This window comes from Hyaena hyaena, unplaced genomic scaffold (genome assembly GCF_003009895.1).
Source record: "Hyaena hyaena isolate Hyena2069 unplaced genomic scaffold, ASM300989v1 scaffold_127, whole genome shotgun sequence".
Taxonomy (NCBI): domain Eukaryota; kingdom Metazoa; phylum Chordata; class Mammalia; order Carnivora; family Hyaenidae; genus Hyaena; species Hyaena hyaena.
This window is the reverse complement of record NW_024080758.1, coordinates 2,318,382-2,344,212: the sequence shown is the minus strand read 5'-3', so window position 1 is coordinate 2,344,212 and position 25,831 is coordinate 2,318,382. Positions and strand designations below refer to the sequence as shown.

General features: G+C 47.2%; 1 protein-coding gene across 1 annotated transcript in view; it reads right to left on the bottom strand.

Annotated features, from left to right (window-relative positions):
• KIF26B (kinesin family member 26B) overlaps positions 1–25,831 on the bottom strand; it is a 464,415-nt gene that overhangs the window by 241,744 nt on the left and 196,840 nt on the right. Inside the window, exon 4 of the mRNA XM_039237500.1 lies at positions 7,927–8,093. Coding sequence (XP_039093431.1) covers positions 7,927–8,093 — 167 coding nt within the window. The remainder of the gene's footprint in view (positions 1–7,926; positions 8,094–25,831) is intronic.

The following is a 25,831-nucleotide window of genomic DNA, read 5'->3' as shown; positions in this document are numbered from 1 at the left end:
ATGAATGCCATTTCTGTTGCGGTCCGCACACCCCCAAAACAGAGTGCTTCTGGAGGCTGCTGGGGTTGGTGCTAGATGTTAGGGTTATCCATTTCAAGCGTTTCAAGATTTTTTTTCCCACTGAACACAAAGGAGAATAGTGTAGACTTTGAATTACGGCCACTTTTTCTTCAGTGCTTTCACTGTCTCTCGTAAGCAATCCAGGATTTACTTTTTCATGCAGCAAACACCTGAGATGTTTCTCTGGGCCCTTGACGGTTGATGGTACTCAACGTACATTTGGCTCCTTCTTAATGTGTCCCTTTCATACTGCAACAGATGCGTGTTCAAGCGAAACTATGTTCATACAGGTAGGACTCCTACAACTTCGTTTCATCCATACACATGAGCAAGAGTCCCCTCTTTTCCGAGAAGACCATGGAGGTTTTTCTAAGAAGAGTGAGCTTGGCCTGCCAGGAATAAACAAACAAGAAACCCAGAGGGTGGGAGCCTGGCTTCCAGTTCAGGCCTTCAAAACTGCTGCCCTGGCACTGCTTAGCCACCAGGGAAGGGGTTGCGAAAAGCCAGTGCCAACAAACCCACACTGTACCTCTGTGCAGCCGATGAACAGAGAGGCCCCCTCGGACAGAGGGAGCCCAGCGGGAGGCACCTCAGCTCGACCAGCACTGTGGTGGCCGCCTTTAAGCCTCACCCACCCCTCTAATTGTTGCTGTTGTCCCAGGAGCAAATGGCACAATTTTACATGCATGCAGACTCCAACCACTAATGTCCCATAGGAAGTCAATGGAAGCCTCACTTCGGGGGGGGGGGGGGCGAGGGGCAAGGAACAGGCCAATGGGGAGTTGGAGCGGGCCAGGGAAGGGTCTAAATGGGGGACAAGGGGAAGGAATCGACACCAGGTCAAAATGAGATTCTGGCAAAGGGTAAATGTAGGTACTACATGCTTCGTTGAAAACAAGAGACACCGAAAGCATAACAACACGGCAAAGTCCCACGAGATGAGCCCTTAGAAGGTCTCAGTCTTCCATAGAAGCTCATTCCATTAGAACAGACGCTAACATGGGAATGTACTCCTGTCTATAAAATTGGAGGTGGAAACCCCATGGTGAATTGTTAAGAAAGGGCCAGATCTTGAGCACTTGGCTCCATTTTCTGCCGCCTCCATCACCTGAGCCCAACCGGGCTGTGTCTGGAATACTTGCTAATTGCTGATGTGCTCATCACAGGAAGGTGTGAGCATCCCTCAGGGGCAACGGGACCATGAGCAGTTCTATGCTCCTTCTCGTGCTTCTCTGACTTCAGAAACCCCCAGCCTAAAACCAAGCACTACTGTTCTGTGTTCACATGGCCAGGAACTAAAGAAAGGCTTCACTGTATGACATTATATATAAAAAGCGTGTGCTCTAAGCAACAAGGCACCATTTGACTCGGCTGCGGACAAGAATGTGCAGAGGGCTCTTAGGCAGGCTCTTCCTGTAACAGTAACAGATGTGCATACACAGCATGTGTCCACACAACACTAAAAGTAGGTGCCCCAAGGGAGGTGATGAATGGATCAAGCTGGTCCTGAAGCCAGGGCCTTGGAGCCGGGAGACAGCTCTTGCAGCTTGGCTTAGCCCCCGACCCCAGGACCCGAGTTAGTTTTGGTTTTAATGCTCAGAAAACCAGGCAAATCAGTCATGAACGGTCCGTGCTGTGCACGAGGGGCTTGGAGAAAACAGGTAATAAAAGGAGCCGTCTATAAACAAAGGTGAAAGAAATTGCATGGCAGTTCGAGATGGACAGAAATGTAATAACATCCCTCAGGAATGAATGGTGGAAGGAAACAAGGAACAAGGCAAGAGAGAAAGAGAAAACAGAGCGAATGGATCCCACAAAATGCATCCGAGGGCACCCCAATATTTCAGAGAACACTGACATTTCCCCAGAACATTCCAAACCCAGGACAGGCCTATTTTTAATCAATGGTTAAAATTTGCTTCAAGGTCAGAGGCTTCAAGAAGAGAATCAATAAGTGCAAAATTACCCTATTACTGGAAAACCAGAGGCAGAGAGAGGGAGGGAGAAGCACTGATGAATGGGAGGGACCCAAGAGTGGAGGAATGGATGCTCCCTAAAGGGTCTGGAGACACTGAGTAACAGAGGGACTCAAACCTTTGCAAAAAGATTCAGAGACATTCATATTTCTGCTAAGAAAATAGGGAAATTTTTAAAAAATCACTGATAATCAATGATACCCTCTATATAATTGTACTAGAAATTCCAATTTGAATGTTATAAGAAGTCATGGTTTTCCAAAGGTTGTGAACTAAATACGAGAGGTGCAGACAAAGAAGACAGTAGTAAGACATGATGCCTAAGATGTGTGCTCGCCAAACGCACAGACGTGGTGGCACCAGATCTGCTGCACTGGAACCTGCCTTTGCAAAGCTCATGTGACAGCTGGTAGTTGTCACCGTTTTCAAACACTTGCTCTGAGCGGAGAGAAGACTCCTCCAGACGCTCATTTCCCTCATGAATTAAAACAATGACACAATTTTAAATGGTTAGTCAAGGTTACCTGGGAAAGAACATCAATGTGAAGATAGGAGGTCACTTGAGAGATTCCTCTGATTTACCAGAATCCAAGGCAATTGGACGCGTAACCCAGAACTTGGCCACTGGTCTTCAAATAAAATCAAAGATTCCTCAGGCTCAGTCTGCAATGCTGAGGGACCACCCAAGAGTTCTCACTGGGTTTCACGTGCCTCAAATGTTAGAAGGCAAAGTACATCATTAAGTAAATCTTCACCCAAAGTGAACAGCCAACAAATGCAAAAACCTGATCACACCCTCCTCTGCCACTTCCCACTACTATGGGAACAGGAAGATTCCTCGTTTGTGAAATTCAAAGCCAACACACGACAGCCACCCAACTCGATGAGCAACTGTGCCCATCTTTCTTTGGTCACCATGACTATTAATGTTTTTAGTATGACATTTTATTCCCCCTCCCCCTCCCACCAAATGCTTTTCCAAAACTGGGGTACAGAGATTCCAAAGCATAGGAAGTCTACCAAGATGCTGCTATTTCAAAAAGTAAAGAAATTCTGGGAAAATAGGGATCAAAAGACAAGCACTTTGGGCTTCATCATTTTCTAAAGCAGGAGCTTGGCAAACTATCTGTGGTGAGGAATCACTTTTTCTTTAACTTCTTTTTTTTTTTAATTTTTTAATGTTTATTTCTTTTTGAGAGCGAGAGAGGGAAAAAAAAAAAAGAGGAGAGGGGGCAGACAGAGAGGCAGACACAGAATCCAAAGCAGGCTCCAGGCACCAAGCTGTCAGCACAGAGCCCGATGCGGGACTCAAACTCACGAATCGCAAGATCATGACCTAAGCTGATGTCAGATGCTTAACCAACGGAGCCACCCAGGCGCCCCTCTTTAATTTTAACTACATTCAAAATACAAGCTATTGTACTGTTATAAGTTATTCCTAGATCCAACAGACATAAAATTACCCTGTGAACCGGCTGACAGAAGTTTCTAAATGCTTCCTCTCAAACCTCCACACCCATCACAGGCCGGGAACGGCCCCGCAGACCACACGCCTGGAGTTTCTCTGGCCAAAGGTATCGTTGCTTATTCAGAACTGGAATTCTTATTTTACAGACATTGTATCTAAATTGCAGTAAAGTCCACCCAACCTTTCCACATAGCTCCGGAAAGTAAATATATACAGAGAAAGGCTGAGATCACAAAGAAAAGTCGACGTCTACAACCCTCAACCAATTGCGATTCTGTTGCTTTTCTCCTTCTCAAACACAATGCAGGGCCCACTGGTACCTACTATGGTTTCGTAAACAAGGATCATGGTTCATGGTTATGGTGAAAAAAGTCGAATGTGTGTTGCCGCGCCCGTGTTGCACAGAGCAGCGACAAGGGCTCACCCGTGGCTAGGAATGAGGACGGGCTCCCTGCTTCCTGGCTGCGTAGCTCTGGGCCAGAAACTTAACCTGAGGCCACTCTTTTGTCCATAAATTGGGAAATGGTAGGATCCACCTCACAGGGGTTCTCAGAGGACAAGGGAGATTTTGCACTGTAGGAGCTTAGTACGGTGAGTGATGCTTATAGACTGTCCAGGAAATGCTTGTCACCCACCTCTTCAGGGGGGTCCCGGGGCCCCAGACTCAAGAGGGGCTGCATTTCTGGTACAAGGTTGTGCGGTGGGAGCGGGAACGTGATGAGCACAGGTGTGAAGTGTAGACACTAACCCCAGCCCCCAATCCCTATGCGGAGAGACATTCTTGCCTCCCATACGAAACCGTAACCACTGGACCATTTCCAATTTTGGCACCAGTGGCAGATCCAGAGTTCACCCCCACCAGAGGCCACCTGCACCATCGCCTTACTCAGCCGTACTTTATCTGCGGCAGAAAAACACTGAACACAGTCGGCAGTCTGAGATATTAAGCCGGGCTGGTTCAATGCAGACCTTTCCGGGATCCATAGAGGTGAGGCACATCCCTGCTACTGTCCCTTGACATTCTGGACCTTGAGCAAGTCACTCAGTCTTCTGCTTTAAGGTTCCCATCCTCGACAGGGAGGCAGTCTAGAGGCTGTCTCCCTCTTTGGGAGGTGTGAGTCCCAGCTGTCACTGAAGAGAATGACAGGGCAAACAGGGCAAAGGGCATGAGGGGAATATGCACGTGTGTGTGTGCATGTGTGTGTGCATGTGTGTGTGGATGAACACTATTCTCTTTCGCATGGTACATTTCTGGGCCCCCCCACCACTGTACACTGTAAACCCTTTAAACACAAACCGAGTCTTCTGAATGCCTTAAAACCATTAAGCTCCAAGTGCTATCAGCCTTCACCCCTGAGAAAGTAACAATAAGGACTTCGGCAGCCCTACAGATCCCTGCCAGCTCTCTGAGAGCTCTGGCCACAAGCTCTTGCAATCTGAAACCCGTCCAGTCTCTGTCGATCGCTAACATCATCTGCGGCCCCTGCCACCGACCTCAATGGGCCCATCCACTCTGGGTTCACCCCCGTGTTTCCATATGGACCCTGGGCTGTGCAAGCAGGTCTCAGAGCTGGCCGTCTTTACGGTCACTGGCTGTCTGTTTCCCTGGAACGTGCTTCCTTGCTTGGAAACGCTCCTCCGATTACCTGAAAGCCGGCCTCAAGCTCACCATTGGTCCGGCACTGGGGCCATCCCAGGCTACTCGTGCCCACATGCTTTTCCTACTCCAAAGCACTGCTGGGTTCCTTGTGGCAGGAAACACTTGTTCGCCCTAAACACTGACCATCAGGAGTCCTAACCTCCAATCTCTTCCGGCTTCCAATCCTGCTTCTGGGGCCTTCTGTGAGTGAGCTGTAAAAGTCTCTGGATGGAGTCTGAGCTGAGGCTTCTCACATTCAGAGTATTTTAGGCCAGGAAGGTGCACAGGAGGTCAACCCACCTCTGAGCAGCGAATGTTCTCTGCAGCATCAAGGCCAGACAGTCACCAAGGTAAGTTTGATCTCCCTTAGCGATGGGGACTTCACTCTCTCCCAGGGCAGTTTGAATCGTGTGCAAATTTTCCTTCATTCTGAGCTGGGAGAGCTGAGCCAGAGGGTTTCTGAGCTGAGCTCCCTCATCAGGTTTGATTCAGCCTTTGCCTACATACTTGGGTGTTTTATAAAGACAACCAAATCCCTCTTTTACACGATGGCCCCAGGAGACAGCCAAGGGCTGTCTTCTCCAGACTCAACCTGCCAGGACTTGGCTTCCTAGTTCCTCAATGCTTCTGTCACCCACCTCTGGACAAGCTCTCATAACCCACCTAGCTCCTGGGATCCTCTGTGCTTGTAGCATTTCAGTTCATTCTGTTCCACCTCTTCCTTCCCTCCCTGAATGGCATGGATGTGAAACCACCCCCACCCAAGCTGGTTTGCTCAATGGTCCCAGACAACACAGAAATTCACATACACACAGAACTAACAACAGTGCCCATGGCCGGGCGGCCAACACGCGCATACAGTGGACTCCCTTATCCGCGGTTTTGCTTTCTGTGGTTTCAGACACTCGCGGTCGACCGCAATCAGGAAGCACACGATCCTCCTAGGACCAGTCAGAGGTCAACAGTAGCCTAACACTAGTAGGCAACTCCAGTGTCACTCACCTCATGTCACTGGGCCACGGAGGGCATTTTATCATCTCACATCATGAAAGAAGGGTGAGTGCACAACAGTAAAGGAGAGACAGACCACACTCACCTCACTCTTCTACAGCGTATTGTGATACCTGTTCTATTTTATTATCAGTTATTGCAGGTAACCTCTTACTGTGCCTCATTTATTAACTGAACTTCCTCACGGGCAGGTCTGTATAAGAGAAAACAGAGCACATGTAGGGTTCGGCACTATCCAGTTTCAGGCATGCACTGGGGGTCCTGGAGCGTGTCCCCCGTGGGTAAGAAGACACTGCTGTGCTTCCTGTCACTTCCCAAACACTCAGGGAGGCCCAGCTCTTCACTGGACAATAAACACGGCACCGACGTACAATGAGAACCTCAGGGCCGGTGTTCTGACAAGCCCACGTGCAGCCTTTATTGTAGTTTTTTTCTTAACATTTATGTAGTTTTGAGAAAGGGAGAGACAAAGTGTGAGCAGGGGAGGGGCAGAGAGAGAGTGAGACAGAGAATCTGAAGCAGCTCCAGGCTCTGAGCTGTCAGCACAGAGCCCGACGCGGGGCTCAAACTCGCAAACTGAGATCATGACCTGAGCTGAAGTCGGACGCTTAACCGATGGAGCCCCTCAGGCACCTCCGTTCCTCCTCTGACTCGCTCCTGTCCTAATCACAGCCCCTTCCTCATGTTGGTGCCTTGGATGTAACCTTGCACAAGAATAGCAAGAAACACCACACGACACTCCTTCCTCCTGATGCTTTGGCTGAGTGCACACTGAATCACCGTTTATAAAGTACTTTATAATTTACAGTGGTCGCTCTTAACCTTCAGAGCAACCTCGAGATGCCATCCTCGTTTCACAGAGGAGGAAACTGAGGCCGACCCGGAGCTCGAACCTCAGGGGTCTTCTGATTTCAGATCTGCTGTCATGCGTTCTGCATCCCGCTCACCCAGGAGCTTGCGAATCTTAGGTAGAAGACGCTTTCTAAAGTTAAGTTCCAAGGGTCACATAATGAGTCACAGAGGAAACCAAAATAAATAAAAAAGCACAGGAATCTGGTTTTTATTTCTGGCTTTGCTATAAATTAACTCGTACGTTGACTCTCTGGGTCCTCAGTTTCCTCCTTCGTAAAATAAGGAGACTGAATTAGACGATCCTGAACGTGCCTTCTGCTCAGCTGTCTTTTGTCCCCTTCCCTGTCTCCACTCCGCCACTAAAATTAGGAAGAAAACATTGTTGAAATACCTTTCAGTGTTTGTTTCTTGTGTCTCCAAAGCCTCTAAGATTAGCTGGATGGTATAGGGTAACTATCCGTATTAAATAAAAAAGCCTGCCATCTCTTTAATAGTTAATTTCTAAGCAGTTCGTCTTCTGTGGCCAGCCTGCAAATCTGGAAACACCAGCCCCAGGGCTGTGCACACAAAAGCCCTCATCCCAGGAGGGCATCCTCAGAGCCACATATTCTTAGAGTGGTGGCTCTTGACACACGGCAAAGTCTGGAGACATTTTTGGTTGTCACAACTGGGGAAGGTTGTCACAACTGGGGAAGGCTGTCACAGGGACAGTGCTAAACACCCAATAATGCGCAGGACTGCCGCCCCCCACAGAGCTGTGGGGCCCAACCTGTGGGCAGTCGGAGGTTCAGAAAGCCCTGTCGGAAACAGTCAAGTCCAAGGGCGGCCCCCGACTCTTCCTGGTGTTTCAGCCAACGCGGCGCACGCGCGAGGCCAGGCAGGCTCATCCGAAAGAACCGAGGCTCTGGCACCTCTCTTACCTGGCGAAGAAGGACGCGGCCACCGAAGCGCCTGTGGAGGTCTCGCTGGCCACGCAGGATGCCTGTGAGGCGGGGACGCTGCAGGCCGAAGGCTTGTCCGCGTTGTAGCGATTCAGCGCTGCCTCGGTCAGGCCCTCCCGGCCCGTCTCTGTCATCAGCTGGGAAATCTGACAAAGAAAGCAGACACTGAGCTCGTTACCTGTGGCTCGCTGCACTTCCCGAGCACCGCTGGCAGCGCCCCTCTCTGCTGGGGCCCCAGCGCAGGTGGCAAGGGGGGCGCTGAGGGGGCCGGGGATGCACTGCGGCGCTCAGGGCTTCTCAGAGGCTATTTTCCAGCATTTTCTCCCAGACACCTCCTCATTTTCATTAAAAATAATGGAATAAAATTACCCCCCTGACACTGGAGTTTCAATTATGCCTGTGTTTCCTGTCCATTTGGAGAGCAAAGCGTGAGCCATTACCCACGGTTTGCGGCCCAAGACCAGAGCAGAAGCATCGACCACTGGCCCAGACGCTGACGGACAGGTGAGGCAAAGACACCATTTATTAAAGGAGAGGTGAGCTTGCTAACAAGGTGAGGAGTTCATTAAAACACCGCTGTGGTTGCTGTGAGCCAGTGAGCAAACAGGCCTAGGAGAAGCTGAGAGAAATAGATACGCCCCCATGGATTCCCAGGTGGTCTCTTTTTTGGAGGATTTCGATCATTTCAACAGACTTGATTTTCCTACTCATTCATTAAGATCAACGGCTTCCATTTTATTTGCAACGGTCCACTGCATGGGGCTGGGTCAGTCTTACCGAAATCTACAGGATACTCTAGGAAGAACCATACTTCGGGGCAAAATGAGAATATCATGTAGAAATATGCTTTCAAAGAGTGCTGATGCCACGACAAATGTGACAATTGTGTGGGCAAAGCCCAAGCGTGCTGTTTGGAAAGCCTGTTATGTTAAAACTTCAGTCCACTCACAAAAGGGGGAAAAATGTTAATTTAACAAAAGAAAAAGAAAGGAAAAAAGGAAGGAAAAGACAAAAGGAAAAGAAGAAAAAGAAAGGAAAGAAGGAAATAGAAGAAAAAGAAAAAAGAAAGGAAAGCAAAAGGAAGAAAAAGAAAGGAAAGAAATAGAAGAAAATGAAAAATAAGAAAGGAAAGAAAGCAAAAGGAAGGAAAGAGATGAAAGAAAAAGAAATGAAAGAAAAAGAAAAAAGAAAGAAAAGACAAGAAAGAAAGAGAAACTTTAGTTTTAAAAAAAAGAGTCTGCGGCCAGTTGAAGCCTCTTAAATGCTGAGTGGAAAATCTTTCTAATTGCCTAGAAAATACAAGTGCAATAAAGCAAAGGTCAGCAACCGTTTCCACTTTGTAACTGAGCAGGCCAATGGGCCCGTGAAAGCCGTGCCAATTGTTAACCTTTGAAGATAAAAACATTTGTACTTTTCATTATTAGCAGAACAGCCATTACTCTGAGCCCCATTGACTTGAAACTTTGCTTAAACTCATGCTCTTACTTGGAAAGCTTTGGCATTCGCAGCTGAAATTTTGCCAACACATACTTTCTTACTCTCATTCATTCAACGGGTTGTTAGGAAAGCTGACCCATGTAAGAGAAGCCCAGGAAGGAGGCAGCAGAAGTAGCCCATGGCCTGGAGCACATTCTGTGCACTCAGCAAAGGCCGCTGCCCATTGGGGGGGGGGGGGCTTCCGCTACTGTCTGTGGGGTGAGGGCTCCTCTCGACCAGCTGCCACCACTAAATAGCACACATGAATCTCCAGCGGTCCAGGACCTGTTCCCCAACCATGCCCGAAACTATACCCAGAACTCACAGCACCATTTTGTTTCATCGAGTAGCTACAATCTGCAACGCATAGGCTGGTTTTAGCAGGGAGTGAATGCATGGCCCGCTGTGTGACCACGTACGTCCGTGGGCTCACAAACGTGGCTGTCATCGGATCTTTGCCTGTGACGTTTCCTTTTCATTTCTGTATTTCTTATGTGAAGTTCGGAAGAACAAGAATGGGACTCTTCTGCCTCCCTGTGTGAGAACAGCCCTCACAGGTGCCCCACAGAGCCACAGAGAGGCCACCAGGATGTGGGTGCTGAATGGCGAGAGGCCTAACATAGAGAGGCACAGGCTTCTCGGTGGTCCAGGCTCTTGAGTCTGGCCCGGGATGAATGCAAGCATCCCGTGGGCTCATGGCTTTCAGAAATGGCATGAAGCAGATGAACTTCAATGCACTGCCTCCTTAAAAGACAGCTTGCGGGCTATCTTTGCCGGGCAAGACCGGATCTCTCTTTAAAAAATAAATAGGGGCGCCTGGGTGGCTTAGTCGGTTAAGCGTCCGACTTTCGTTTAGGTCATGATCTCGCAGTTCATGGGTTCGAGCCCCGCGTCAGGTTCTGTGCTGACTGCCAGCTCAGAGCCTGGAGCCTGTTTCAGTCTGTGACTCCCTCTCTCTCTGAGCCTCCCCTGCTCACGCTGTCTCTCTCTCTCTCCTAGAAATTAACTAAAAAAACATTTAAATAAATAAATAAAGTGGGGATGTATGGACATGGGACACTCCATTCCCAAGCCTGTAAGTAGAATTATTCAATAATCGATTGTTCTTAGAAATCAGAAACACAGGATGTCCCAGAGCGAGAAGGGACTGACGAGATCACCCTCTTCAAAGCTCCTTTACTTAGGAAGGAAAGCAGGAGCACAGAAGCGATTTGCCCAAGACAAGGGAAACTGAGCACAGGACCCTGATTCTCAGGCCAGTACTAGACTCTGTTTTGCTCCTATACCCCCTCCCCCCCTCCCTTCCTCCTAATTAAAAAAAAAATTAAACAGATAGAAAAAAACATCAAATAATAAGAAAACACATACCAGCAGATCCAGGAACATAATCAACAAATGTTAACATTTTACTTATCTTAGAAAATATTAGTTTATTTATTTATTTTGAGAGACAGAGAATGAGCACAACCAGAGAAGGGACAGAGAGAATCCCAAGCAGGCTCGGTGCTGTCAGCACAGAGCCCAACGTGGGGCTCGAACCCACGACTTGTGAGATCATGACCTGAGCTGAATTGAGTTGGACGTTTAACTGACTGAGCTACCCAGTCACCCCAGAAAATATTTTTTTAAAAGAAACCAAACGCAATATAAAATTGAAATTCCCCAGGCCCCTGGTCACACTGTCCTTCTTCCCAGCACCCCCTTTTCAGACACAGTGTGAGGACCTCGGTGGGGGCCAGTCCATGCCTTCCATCATACCCACTTCCCCCCGAAGAGCCTGGCTGAGCTCACTTTGTGCTTTCTTTTGAGCATTCTCTGGTTTTTGTCCTGCTTGTTCCCCAATAGGAAGAGGGTATCTCCCCAAATGTCTGCTCCTGGAGGCTCTCACCACCAGTAAAATCATGTTTTCACTGGTATTTACCCCCAACAGCCTCCACGGGGATTACAAACTTTCAGAAATAATATACAAATAGCTACAGTAACTCCCACTTTATCTCCCCCTAACTCTCTGCCCTATAGGGTTCTGGATTTCCTTAAGCTCCTCTAGCATACCCACGGCTCCCCCTGCCACAGGGTCTTTGCATATGCTGTCACTCCCCATCTGGAATGCTTCCATGTTTCGTTCAGATCCAAGCTCAAGAATTACCTCCTCAAAGAAGCCTTCTTCCAGACTCCTTCCAGCCTCTGGGGGATGTGGTTACAGAAGGATCATCTTTTCTTTCAGTGTCTTCACCTTTGTTCCGATTATGCATTTAACCATAGGTCACTGTTTCTCAAAACCCTAGGACAGTGGGACTGGGCTGTTGTGCCCATCACTGTTTCCATGGAGATCAACACAGTGCCTGGCCCACTGGCATATTTAAAACATGTTTATGGAGTAAATCTGAGTGATTCTGATTTTCTACTTATTCTCTACGTGTATCTAATTAAATCTTTTTTTCCTTAAGTCGTTTAAGTAAGAAGACTTAGTTCCTGACGATTTCATGGTTTTCCTATTTTGCTAGACTATTGGGATATGGCGGGATTTTCCTCCTTCCCCGTCAGCACCAAAGTGTCATGGTTTGGCTCCACTGTGTGCTAGTTTAGGGATGAAGAGCTGCCTCCTTTTGAGTCTGCAGATTCATTGCTCACTTCTTCATGGAAACAACCATGTACTTAGTACATGTAGCTACTGTGCTAGGCTTGCTTGCTTGCTTCCTTCCTTCCTTCCTTGTTGCCTAGAACCCACTGGCAATCAATATCTTGTACAAAGAGTCCATAAGACAGCTGGCCTAAAGCAACTTCTATTATCTCTGTTTAGCCAAATCTTTATCATTCTGGAAAACAGTGGAGCTAGACTTGTTCTAGTTCTTGTCCTTAATTTAATGATTAAAATCATATCCATTCTAAGGGCGCTGGGGTGGCTCAGTCAGTTGGGCATCTGACTTCTGCTCAGGTAATGATCACAGTTCGTGAGTTCGAGCCCCACGTCAGGCTCTGTGCTGACAGCTAGCTCGGAGCCTGGAGTCTGCTTCGGATTCTGTGTCTTCCTCTCTCTCTGCCCCTCCCCCACTCACACCCATGTCTCTCTCCCTCTCTCTCAAAAATGAATACACATTAAAAAATGTTTTTTTAATCAAAAAAATCATATCCAGTCTAGAGAAATCTGAGAGGGAGCCCCTTGTTAGATAAGCTATCATCTTTCACACACATGGTTTTGCGGGAGCTTTTCTTACCCAGGTTCTGTCATCCTTGGTACCAAGAATTTACTTTGCTTCAAGCCTGCAAACTACCCACAGGACAATACTCTAAGTTGTAACTGGATTGTTCCACTGAGGAAGAAACAAAACAATGAATGATGATGAAATTTGGCTACAAGAGACCTGTTCCCACTCAAATTCTGTCTGTGGCGCTCTGAAACAGTACTAGCAAGTCAGTGAATTGGTTACCCACTAAGCAGAGAAGGTAAAGACCCATATCTGTGATAATCACATCGTCAGTAATGGGATGCCCTGATATCCGTCTACCGTCTGGCGTTGATAAACCTCTTCTCCTACAAGCCTCACTGGAAACCATCACTAACTATTAGGTTAGGTAGACAGGTTGGCCATTACTCCCATTTCACAGATGAGAAAACAGACCCAGAGGAGTTGTTTACCTAACAGCCTGAGCACCAGGTAGATTCGGAGAAGTAAACTTGGCCTAGTCACTGGCCGCCAGAGAGATGTGAAAGAAAGCTCTTTGGAAAAACTTGCTGTCAGCCCAAGACACGTGTTCTCTCTCCCTCTCCAAAAGAAAGGAGGGTGTGTGTGTGATTTGATAATGGAGACCCTCCAAAATGTGATATTAACCAAATGTTTCAGTCAGAGGGCCGCGGGGGGCTGGAAGAGTGAGCAGCATGGTGCCAGCCCCAGGCGCGGAGGTGGGGGCGAGGCTGGGGCCCCCGGGCGCGGAGGTGGGGGTGAGGCTGGGGCCCCCTGGCTTCAGCCTGGTCACACCAGCATGGCTGAGAGGGCCGCCTCACGCCTCGGTCCTCTCGGGGGCCCCCTCATCCCTCAGCCAGAAGGGATGAACCCCAGAGCTGGTTCTCATGAGCCCTGCAGGGGCTGGAGGGTGTTAACGCTCCGTGACTGGTGATAAAGCTAACACTTCCCCTACCCACGTTCCCGAGCTGTCCCCCACCCCCACCACTGTGGGGGGCTCCCCGCTCCCCCTGATTCAAAAGCAAGTCTAAGATGGTCCACCTTTTTGCTGCTAGCCGTAATATAGGCCCTGTGCTCCTTGTTAAACTGCCTGGAAGCCTGGCTACTCCAAAGAACTAGGAGAGGAGTTCCTGGAGAATTCTTTCAAACCACCTCCGCAGCCCCGCCCCCACCTGCGCAGCCCCGCCCCCACCTCCGCAGCCCCGCCTCCACTAGGTAGTCCCGCCTCCACTCAGTAGTCCCGCCTCCATCTCTGTAGTCCCGCCTCCATCTCTGCAGCCCCGCCTCCATCTCTGCAAGCCCTGCCTCCAGCTCCCTGGCCAGATGGGGGCATGTGTGGCAGAGCCGAAGGGTGGGCTGTACTCTCCACTTTCAGCTCCATCTCGGTTACATGGGACCATTTCACTAAAGTAACAGTATCTGTTACTTTCAAAACACCACATCCCATCCTGTGGCTGGTGGCAAATTAAACAAGGTGGTGATAAAAGCCACCAGGCCCCAGGGAGAGGGTGCACGTGTGTGCATTTGCACACGTGTGTGTGTGTGTGTGCTTGTACATGTGGGGTCCTCAGCTGCATGAGATTCCCAGTTCTCATTAATGGGTACAGGTTGATGCTTTTTACAATCTTTTTTTTATTTAAAAAAATGTTTTTTTAATTAAAAAAGCATGAGCCGAGAAGGGACAGAGAGAAGAGGGAGACACAGAATCAGAAGCAGGCTCCTGGCTCTGAGCTGTTAGCACAGAGCCCAAAGCAAATTCAAACCCACAAACTGCGAGATCATGACCTCAGCTGAAGTCGGACACAACTGACTGAGTCACCCAGGTGCCCCAACTCTGTATCTTTCAATCTTAGGCAAGATTCATGTCTTTCAACGTTTAAATTTTTTCATAGATACCTCAGTATGAGCAATGCTATACGTGCCCTTAAGAAAAAGCAGATCTTAACGTTTGGTTATGATCTTGACCATGGAATCAAGACAGAAGGTATTTGGCTCTTATAAACCAAAGTTGGTTCTACGCTGCAAATCTATAAGCCATTGACCTTTGACTTCCCTGCTGACGGGAATGGCTGAGAGCTTCCAGGGTGTGACAGCATGGGGGTTCATCTTAAATGGCATTATTGACCCAGAAAGCCACTTCCTCTGACTCCACCAAGGCAGCAGGGAACACCAATGGTATCCATTTCCTGCACAGAGACATCCACGGACAGCCAACACCTCCAACTCTGTCTTTACATCTGATGACATTATGACCCCAGATCCCAGAAAATACCATCTAATAGCATTTTCTCTTAGGCAATTGATATCTCATTGTTGGGGGACATCTCTTTTATTATTATTTATTGTTTCCACTGTCACTTAATGCTTTTACAGCTCTGCAAACAGTGGGTGCTCAATAAATATTTTTAGCAGAAACCAGCTGCAATGGTTTGGAAAGCCCAGATAAAGAGGGAGCTATGGAAAGGCCCCCATCTGAACTCAGCTCTGGTTCAACAGCATCTGATTTCTGCACACCTGCCCAAATAAAACAGGGTAAAGTTTTAAAGATGACAGTTCATTTTCCTACGGCTCTTGGCATGCTATCCCCAAAGGACAGGCTGTTGCTACCTAACCTGAAGCTTGTTCCAGGCCTGGCCCAGTCTTCACAGCTCACGTGGGCACCAGTCACCTCTGAGCCTCTGCCCCTGGCCACGGATAATCTCCTTCCTGCACTGTCCAGCCCCTCCCCCTGCCCACTCCCGCCTCAGTCAGCACCAAGGGGCCACGATGGGACTCTTATGTCCCAGGGCCTGGATGTTTGATTACCCTTATTATCTTAGCTTGCTTTGGCTATAAATTTTATTAGTGGCCATAAAATTATCCATCCACAGCATTTGACTCAGTGACCTCTTGCAAAAGAGAATTCCATTCACCAGCGCTACCCGGGGCCGAGGAAAGCTGCCTTTTCTTCACCCTCGATTTACAGCCTCGCCTCCATCCAGGGTCCTGCCCTGCGTGATGAGACTCGGCAAACAGAAAAGGCCGTTGCGTTTCAGGATTTCATGGTCTAGGGCTCAAATCTGGCCCCTCAGCACCTGCTGACTGTTTGCTCACTCTTTGTGTTGCTAAAAGGTAAAGTGGGAGGGCTGCCCACATGTTCTAGAAAAAAACAGGGTGCTAGAAGAAGCGATGGGCCAGCTGCATTTCTGGTTTGGAGTCTTCCCTTAACATTTCTTACTTCTGAGATGTGCAGCTCAAGGCAGAGCTCAGGTTCCTACAAAGAGTATCTTCTAACAAGTGCTAACTCTTGCCATCAAGCCTATAGTATTTCGACAGGTGCATTTTACCTCACCTGCAGAGATGCTGGGTCACCATGATTTTAGTGCGTAATACTCAATTACATGCTACGGGGTGGTGTGGGTGACATATTCAATGGCACACAATGATACAAGGAGTCCGGCCGGAGAGAACTCTGAGGATCAACAGCAAACCCTCCTCAGTCATCACCATGCTTGTCGTCATTTCTGAGCAACCACGAGCCAGATTCTGTTCGAAGAGCATCATGTCTATGTTGCCACAGCCTAACAACAATTCCGTGAGGTGGGCACAATTATCGTCAAATAATCTCAACTCTGCCACGTGGAAAATCTCCAGGACAGGTAACACCACCACGCTTGGTTTCTATTCTTGAGTGTCTCTTGCTCCTGAGAAAGTACAGGTCCTCAATGACGCTGCCCATTCAGGAAATGGGGCAACAGCGAAAGATGTGCCCAAGAGCGGAGAAAAGGATCATCTCAATAATTTTTCAGTATGCACCAATGTGCATTCATTCTGTCCAGTGTTTTGTGATTTTTATGACCAGACTGAAATAAAGTCAAATGGTCTGAATCTTGCTGTAAGTGATTTCACTTGTAATCTGCAAGTAAGCATACTCGGGCCAAGGAGGCAAGAGGAAATCATAGTCCTGATGAATCCAACTCTGACATCAGGGTTGCGTCAGAGGCTACTTCGAGGTCAGCTCCCAGGCTCTCAGGAGACTAACCTTTTTCAGGTACTGAATCATCCGGGGGCTCTGCTGCTCCTGGGGGAAGGTAGCCTTTGGCTCCCACCCCCAAATACTCAGCCATGAGCCAGTGAGCAAGGGAGCAGACCCCGAACAGTCTTCCCCAACTGAATGATCAGGGCCATCCCTCTCCACGTGCTCCCCAAGCATAGGGATACTCATGATATTCGAGCATCTGTGTTTTATAACTGTCTGTCCCTGGTCTCTCTCCCCAACCAGATGGCAAGCTCAGGAAGGACAGCCACTGGGTCTCAATCACCTCAGTATGACCAGCACAGGACAGTCTCAATATGGAATATATCTGATGAACACATCAATTAATATATTCATTAAATACAAGCAAATAAAAGTGAACTTAATTTAGGGGCACCTGGATGGCTAAGTCAGTTAAGCATCCAACTCTTGACCGTGGCTCAGATCATGATCTCACAGTTCATGGGTTTGAGCCCCACATCTGGCTCTGCACTGACACTGTAGAGCCTACTTGGGATTCCCTCTCCCTCCCGCTCTCTCTGCCTCTCCCATGCTTGTCCTCTCTTACTCTCTCTCTCAAAACACAAATAAGCTTTTTAAAAAATAAACTGAATTTAGTTGGGTTGGGATTGCCTGGAGTTTGTTCATTTTTAAGAGATGAAGGTTATTTTCATCTGGTTTAAAAAACTATAAATGGAGTACACAAAGCTTTCTGTGATGAAACTAAGGTATTTCAGCATACACTTAACTGAGTATAGCAGTGAGACCAATGACCGGGGAAGGCAGGGGACAAAGAAGGAACAAAGAAACAGTGAAAAAGAGAAATAGGGGAAAAGTGAAGAATGAGAGAAAAGCCAAAAAAAAAAAAAAAACATAGATACATAAAAAGATGAACAAGGGGAGGAAACCAGCAACTGATCCTCTCAGCCAGCTTGGGTATGAGCACATGCCAGCCACAGCTGGGGACCTGGAATGTTCTGGAATGTTAGGCGAGTGATCCTAGGAATAGGGTTTCCGGGAGAGGAGAAGTCAAGGCCAGAGCCCAAAGCCGGTACCAGACAAGAGCTGGAGCCCTGAGATGCTTGAAGAGAAAATGCAGAAGAAACTCAGAAACGTAAAGATCCATGTCAAAATAATGGAGCCATTCTCTTTCACTTCCATTAAAAAAAGAAAAGTTCTAACCTTTAATGAAAAGGGCTTAGCAGTTCTGGATGTTGGAAATCTTGCTTTATGCAATTCTGCAGAATGGTGTGGATTATTAGTCCTATGTCCATGGAGAAGCACAGTAAGATTCAGAGCCTGGACATTACCCGGGACAGATCCGGCACTAAATTCGCACACACATCCTGGCCTCTTCCACCCATCTTCACCCTGCTGCGTTTTGTCTGGAGGACACGTCAGTGTGCGTCTTTCTAGACGGCTCCTTCCCGGAGTACGCACGTCCAATCTTCACCTAAATCTTGGCCAATGCTTGGAAAGCTTTCAAGAAAACCAGCCGTGCATCATGGCCTGGAATTTACAATGTGCAAGCCTTGGGGGCATTGTTACTTCCTCATATTTTCCTTGAGCTCCCGTGAGAAAAAGTCCAGGGGGGCCTTGTAGATGATCCTTGGCCGTAAGTGACCCACCAAGGTCTGCACAAAGCAGCCTTGTGTCCTGGGCAAGATGGAGGAAATGTTGTTGGGAACCTAACAGAGGCATGCACACACATGGCACGTGCACACACCTGTGCGCGCACACACACACACAGACACACGTGCACCCCTTGAGATCCTAGGGATCGTCGAAGTGATGCCTGCAGTGGCTGGATCCCTGACACCAGGAGCCACGAGAGCACAGGCGTTTGGGGCTCGGTTCAGGCATGGGAGGGGCTTTTCCTTGTTCAGAGCCCATTCGAGGAAGTTGGCAGCATTGGGACTCACCCTAGGGTGTAGGGTGTATTTTGCTCTGCCCTGGCCAGCTCAACACCACAGCCACAAAAGAAAGATGCCTAGAGACAGAGACAGGCTGGACCAAATGGAATGGAAGTATAATTCCGGTGCCCAGCAAAGGGTATACAGTGTGTTCAGTGTTCAGTAAATGTTGCTCTGAATGCTAAGAGTGAAGTCTGGGCCTGGCTTGGTGGAAGACAACATGGCGGAGTTTGGGTAAGTCATTTTGCCTCTCTTAGCCCTACTTTGCCCAGCAGGGAGAATCATGTGACCATGTCTGGGATGAAACAAGATAATGCAGCTGAACGGGTTCTGTGGTTCTAATTTTTTTTAATATTTCTTCATTTTAGAGAGACAGAGACAGAGCATGGGAGGGGGAAGGTCAGAGAGAGAGGGAGACACAGAATCTGAAGCAGCTCCAGGCTCTGAGCTGTCGGCACAGAGCCCGACCGACGCGGGGCCGGAACTCACAAACTGCAAGATCATGACCTGAGCCGAAGTCTGACGTCTAACAGACTGAGCCACCCAGGCGCCCCTGGCTCTGTGGTTGTAAAGTCATCATCAAATATGAAGCAGGGACATTTAGAAATAAAATATTCCTGTTTCTCCTTGAAAGCATCTTCCTCATTCAGCATTTGCTTGACCTGTAGGCCAAAACATACAAACGCACCAAGGATGACAACAACAACAACAACACCAACACTCCCCACCATTGTCTTGAACCATCCATGGTAGACCAGGAACGGATTTTGTCTGAGGGTCAGCTGGTCGATCCAAAGCGAAGCTCAGGCTTTCGTGCTTCCCTCTTGAACTGACCTCACGCCTTCTGTTCACCAATGACAAAAATGCCAAATCCTACACCATCCAAAAAACAACTGTCCAAAAAAAATCTTTTTTAATTTTTTATAGTTTATTTATTTTTGAGACAGAGACAGAGCACAAGCAGGGGAGGGTCAGAGAGCGAGGGAGACACAGAATCTGAAACAGGCTCCAGGCTCTGAGCTGTCAGCACAGAGCCTGATGCGGGGCTCGAACTCACAAACTGCGAGATCATGACCTGAGCCAAAGTCGGATGCTTAACCAAATGAGCCACCCAGGTGCCCCTGTCCAAAAAATTTTTAATGGAGCTGGAAAAGTCCTTAGATATATCTTGGGCCAACGCTCATGTGTAAACATGAATAGACCATGGGCAGGATTGGTGAGGCGGGCGTTCCAAAATCACACATCGAGTGTGTGCCTAATTGCAGTACTCCTGTGTGAGCATCAAAAGCTAACAATAGGATGGCAGCCCTCGAAAATCCCTGAAGATCCCTGAAATACAAGGGAGAAAGAGAGCCGGTCTCTGTAAGCCAGGGCCTTGATTCTGGCCAAAGCGGCCAGCTGCGGAACACTAACAAAGACAGTTAACCTCTCCATGACGTCACTTCCAAAATCAGAGATCTGCCATGAAGCATGTTTAATAAAAACACTCTGCAGAGAGTGGCTAAAATGAGCAAATCAGAGAACACGAGATGCTGGCGAGGATGTGGAGAAACGGGCACCCTCCTACACTGTTGGTGGGAATGTAAACTGGTGCAGCCCCTCTGGAAAACAGTGTGGAGGTTCCTCAGGAAACTAACACTAGAACTCCCCTATGACCCAGCAATAGCACTGCTAGGAATTTACCCAAGGGATATAGAAATGCTGAGGCATAGGAGCACATGTACCCCAATGTGCATAGCAGCACTCTCAACAATAGCCAAAACATGGAAAGAGCCTAAGTGTCCATCAACGGACGAATGGATCAAGATGTGGTTTATCTATACCATGGAATACTACATGGCAATGAGAAACAATGAAATCTGGCCACGTGCAGCAACATGGATGGACCTTGAGGGCGTTTTGCTGAGCGAAATAAGTCAGGCAGAGAAGGACAAATATCATATGTTTGCACGTATAGGAGGATTAGGAGGAACTTAACAGAGGACCAAGGGGGAGAAGAAGGGGGGAAATGGTGGGGGAAAGGGAGAGAGGCAAACCATGAGAGACTCTTGAATGCTGACAAAAACTGAGAACTGATGGATGTGGGGGGGAGGGGGGGATGGGCATGGAGGAGGGCACTTGTGGGGATGAGCACTGGGTGTTATGTGGAAACTAATTTGACAATAAACTATTTGTAAAAAAAAAAAAAAAAACACTCTGCAGAGTCCTTCTCCTCAAGTAACAACAGGCTTGAGATGCAAACTCGGTGCTTTAATTTTTTTAATGTTTTTACTTTATTTTTGAGAGAGAGAGACAGAGCACGAGTGGAGAAGGGGGAGAGAGAGGGAGACACAGAATCGGAAGAAGCAGGCTCCAGGCTCTAAGCTGTCAGCACAGAGCCCGACGTGGGCCTCAAACTCACCAACTGTGAGATCGTGACCTGAGCCAAAGTTGGACGCTCAACCAAATGGGCCACCCAGGTGCCCCGCAAACCTGGTGATTTAAAGCCTGTCATTGGGAACCTGTGCAGGCGGAGGAAACATTGCCGGGCTCACCTAAAATAATCTGGTGCAGAGGTCTGAGGTGGCTCCGTACCACCTGAGGTTTAGGATCACGGGCTGTACAAAGCTGATAATTTAAACTCTTATATCACCCTAGTCCTACAGGGCTAGAATCCAGAAAACAGAGTGGTAGGGTTGCTTCCCGGAAATCTCTGGATTATTAATCCTGATCAGGCCTAATCTTGTCACCAGACTCATGACAGACATTGCATCTGACGATTTTCTAAATGGGTTCACCCAGCAGATTCGGATTATTAACAAGATATGCTTATTTATGTATGCATGCTCTCATTTGTATTTCACTAGCAAATTTCACTAGTAATATTTCGCATGCTCATATGGAGTGTGCCTGAGAAGTTCAACGACTTTGGGATATTCCTTAGCCCTTCCCTAACCCAAATTCTCAAATTTCAAGATATTTAAAACTCCCAGTCTTATCAGCTGTAAAACTAAACTCCAAATTTCATTTTGCAGCTGTCAGATTTCCTCAAGTTCATCTAATTTTCTCAGCGCCCCCTGCTCTTAACAGAATTCTCAAACAGACAAAGATTTGCTGTGTGAGCTGACACCAGAGAGAATTGCATAATCACATTCTGTCTTCACTAAATAAATATTCTACCTCTTTCTGTTGTGGCCATAGCATTCCATCCAGTGTCCTAATTTCTTCACTTGGTGCTTCTGCTCAAATTTCTCCTCTGTTCAATTAAGATGTTGGTTTTCTCTTCCATTGTGCATGCTATGGCTTTTCCCAAAGCTCGGCTATACTTTCCACTTGTTAGAACTTTATAATATGGGTCAGGCCTGGCAAAGTCAATACCAACTAACTTATTGTGAGCATATCTAACTAGATTCTCCTAGCTAACAAATCAGAGCGAGCGAGATTGGCAGACCCCGACGCCTCAGCAATCCCAGCCACTGTGCTTTATTCTTGAAAAGAGCCGGACCTGAGAGTTCATCTCTTTCATATCTGCCCTTTCGTTACAAACCTTGAATCCCTGGAGTCAGCTATTTAAAATAGAACTGATCTTTGGGGATTCTTGTCTTTCATACATACTTGAAAAGCTATTCATCCAATCCTGAGTTAAAAGACTCTAAAACTGTACTAACAAATCAGTCTCCCTGCAATTCCCCCAAAGTTGAGTTCTCCTCTTAACGACCTCTGGAGAGAAAGTAACCACCTCTACCTCCCAGCGTAGTCTGAGCCTCAACTCCCCAAATCGTGATTCTACCCTTCACACAAAGAAACTTGTAGTCTGCACGGCAATCCCACCAACAGACCCAGGGTCTCAGGTCTGGAGTGTGGAAATCAGACAGGTTGTCTTGGAAAGAAGCCACAATTTTCAATACAAATCGAGAATACACAGGACTTGTAGTACTGTGTTGGCATGAATGGCAACCTATCCATTCTGGAAGGTCCCTTCCACGAAAGCAGGAAATAAACCTTGCCTTCAGAGTTCCATTACTGCTCTGAGTTAACCCTCTGGACGGAAGTATGGAAACTTTGCTGTGTGACTTTCTAGAGGGCTAACCACCAGCAGGTTCATAAACATCGGTTAAAGTAAAACAACTTGGGTACATCTTATTTTTTTATTTAAAAAATTATTTTTAATATTTATTTTTGAGAGACACAGAGAATAAGTGGGGGGGGGGGTGGGCAGGGAGAAAAGGAGACACAGAATCCAAAGCAGGCTCCAGGCTCTAAGCTGTCAGCACAGAGCCTGACACGGGGCTTGAACTATGAACCGCGAGATCATGACCTGAGCCCAAGTCAGATGCTTTAAGTGACTGAGCCACCCAGGCACCCCAACATGGACGCATTTTATAGTTAGCTTAAGATTTAGTAGATTGCTTTCTTCCCAGAGCCTAAGATGAGAACAAAGTAAACACACATGTGAGTACACACACACACACACACACACACCCGGCTCAAGCAGTGCCTCTGAGAAACAACATAGGAAGTACATAAAGGCACATCTGATAATCACTAAACATGTCCACTGATGAAATACATAGTCTGGTCTTAAAAGGAACACACCCCACAAGGGGCTGCTGGGAGTTATGGAAGCTCCTTGGTACACAGGAGACCTTTAAGGACAACCAAAGTGTCTGCTCTCCAGAATGTGTGCTGTGTAGACTCACTGACAGGAAGCAATGAACCAGATGCCTGTAGGGAAACTCTTCACAACCTGAGCTTTTTGATGGGGAAGCAATCCTAACATCTAGGATGGAAACCACTCCAGCCCTCCCATCACTGGGTGGTAATTCATCAACGTCCTGGATAGGACTTGGCCCAGAGTGAACCCCATGAGTACCAAGGTTTCCCCACTGTCTCTGCTGAGGGCTGAGATGCTCGCCGGCGTTTCACATTGGTGACAATCTCTCCCTTCCATTCCTCGGCCTCCCTCCATTTAAAATACCTCTTGCTATTGTCCCCGTGGGTAGATTTATGTGTGTCAAATCCTCTCTCTCCCCAAGTTTGGCTCAGGAATCATGCTCGCTGTAGATCAGACTTACTTTCAATTATTAACTAGTCACAGGGAAGGGAAAGGCAGTATTTATGAAAGATGCTTTATCTTCAAATTCTAGAAACACTTCCCTCCACTCCAGGCCACCACGGGGATCATTTGCCACATTCAAGGGTCAAACATGAAAAGGCGGTGGTGGGAAGGAGGGGTGTGGGCTCGCTCTCTGGCCGGCCAGCCCGCCAAACCACAGACAGGAAGGACTCAGATGAAGGCACCCCATTTAAAGCAACTTTGTTCTGTTCGCGCTTTGTCTAAATCCCAGAGTGGGAGATGCCCCACAATAAGCTACTTGAACCCTTTTTCTCTGCAAGTCTCCAGCTGAAATACAGTATGTGGGAGTTCTTTCAATAGCAGTTATGCAGGCCTTTTCAGAAACTAGATGTGAATGCCTCATGGTTACCGACGGGGAGTTCACAGATCTGAACGCCAATGGTAGCCCCCACCAGCCTCGCCCTCCTACTCTCTGGCCAGGACTTCTGGGGGCTTCTCAACAGGCAGCCTGTTTCCACCTTGCTAGCCTGTGGGCCGGGAGCCCCGGCCCTGGGAGACCTGACACTCCTCCCTGTTGACTGCTGTTATTTGCACTGCGGTTTATCTATTCGAAGCCGGAGCAATAAGAATGAACTCAGCTAAACTAAATTGGTCCTTTGTTTGCCATTACCATAAAAATTTTATGTAGGAACTAATAAAACCGTGTTTTACGTGCACAGTTGCATGGGCTTACACAGGCAATAATATCCAGCAAGTTACACCCATAAATTCAGTTATAGACACTTAGGAATAAATATTTTATCTTCCCCAATGTTTTCATTTATTGGAGGGAAGGTGTGAACACAGAAGCCTATGGCTGATCTGCGGCTGCTAAGCGCCCTTACACTTCCCCGGCTGCCTCTGCTCCAGGCTGGGAAAGTCCTTTCAGAAGGTTCTGGATGATCTTCCTGATTCTTTAGCCTCTTAAGAGCAGAGTATTAATCGTACTGCCAATCTCAGTACATGGAAAGCTTTTTACAAAGCTTTTAAAAATAAATCACTTTTGAAACAAATTCAGGGTTTTCTATTCCCTGAAAGAATTCTTTTCCGCAAACAAAAAGATCCAATTATCTTCCCACCCGGGACCTTGGAGCAGACTTACAACAGGTTTAATTGAAGAAGCTTTAATGAAATCCAAACCTAACCACCCCCCTCCAAAAACAAAAATTGGGATCGCTGGATCATTCACTTTCCCCTTCAGCGATCCACTCTCAAATACACTAAATGAGTTGGGTTTTTGCTCTATATTTTCTTTCTTTCCAGATCTGCACTGTCCGATGGAAATATAATGGGAGCCACATTAAAAACATTTGAAGAGAAGGGGCACCTGGGTGGTTCAGTCGGTTAAGCCTCTGACTTTGGCTCAGGTCATGATCTCACAGTTCATAGGTTTGAGTCCCATGTCGGGCTCTGTGCTGACAACCTGCTTCAGGTTCTGTGTCTCCCTCTCTCTCTGCCCCTCCCCCATTCATGTTCTGTTTCTCTCTTCCTCCCTCTCTCTCAAAAATAAATATCTTTAAAAAATTAAAAAACATTTAAAGAAAAAGGGGAAATTAAATATTATCTCAGTGTATCCAAAATATTATCATTTCAACATATATTCAATCTACAAAAACCTTACTCATGAGGTATTTTATATTCTTTTTTCACATACTATGTCCTAGAGATCTAATGTGTATTTTACTTATACCACAGTTCAATTCAGAGGAACCATATCCCAAATGCTCAATAGTCACATATGGCCAATGGCTACCATATTGGATAGCAAGGCTCTAAAGAATCCTTGACTCATCAAGGAAAAGACAACTTCAAAGATATCTTGTTACTGATGTGATTGCTTTATACCCAGTGGGAACACCTTCCCCAGGTTATAATTATGAATCTAGATACTGTCAACCCAGAAAACCTTAAAATTATATGCAATTTTTAAAGTCCAATTTTTTCCTGTTTATAAATAATAACATAGGAAAGTTTATAAAGTAAACTAGGTAAAAAGGATAGATGTAGGGCAGCCAAAAGAAGTCTATGTCAAGCGTATTGAGGAGTAAGTTAGAAAGTGCTATCAATCTGGCCCTCCTCCAGCCTCCAGAGTCCCTGAAGCCTCTTCTTTAAAAATAACTTTTGTTGAAAAATTTTTGTATTGAAGTATAGTTGACACACAATGTTACATTAGTTTCAGGTGTACAACACAGTGATTCAACAA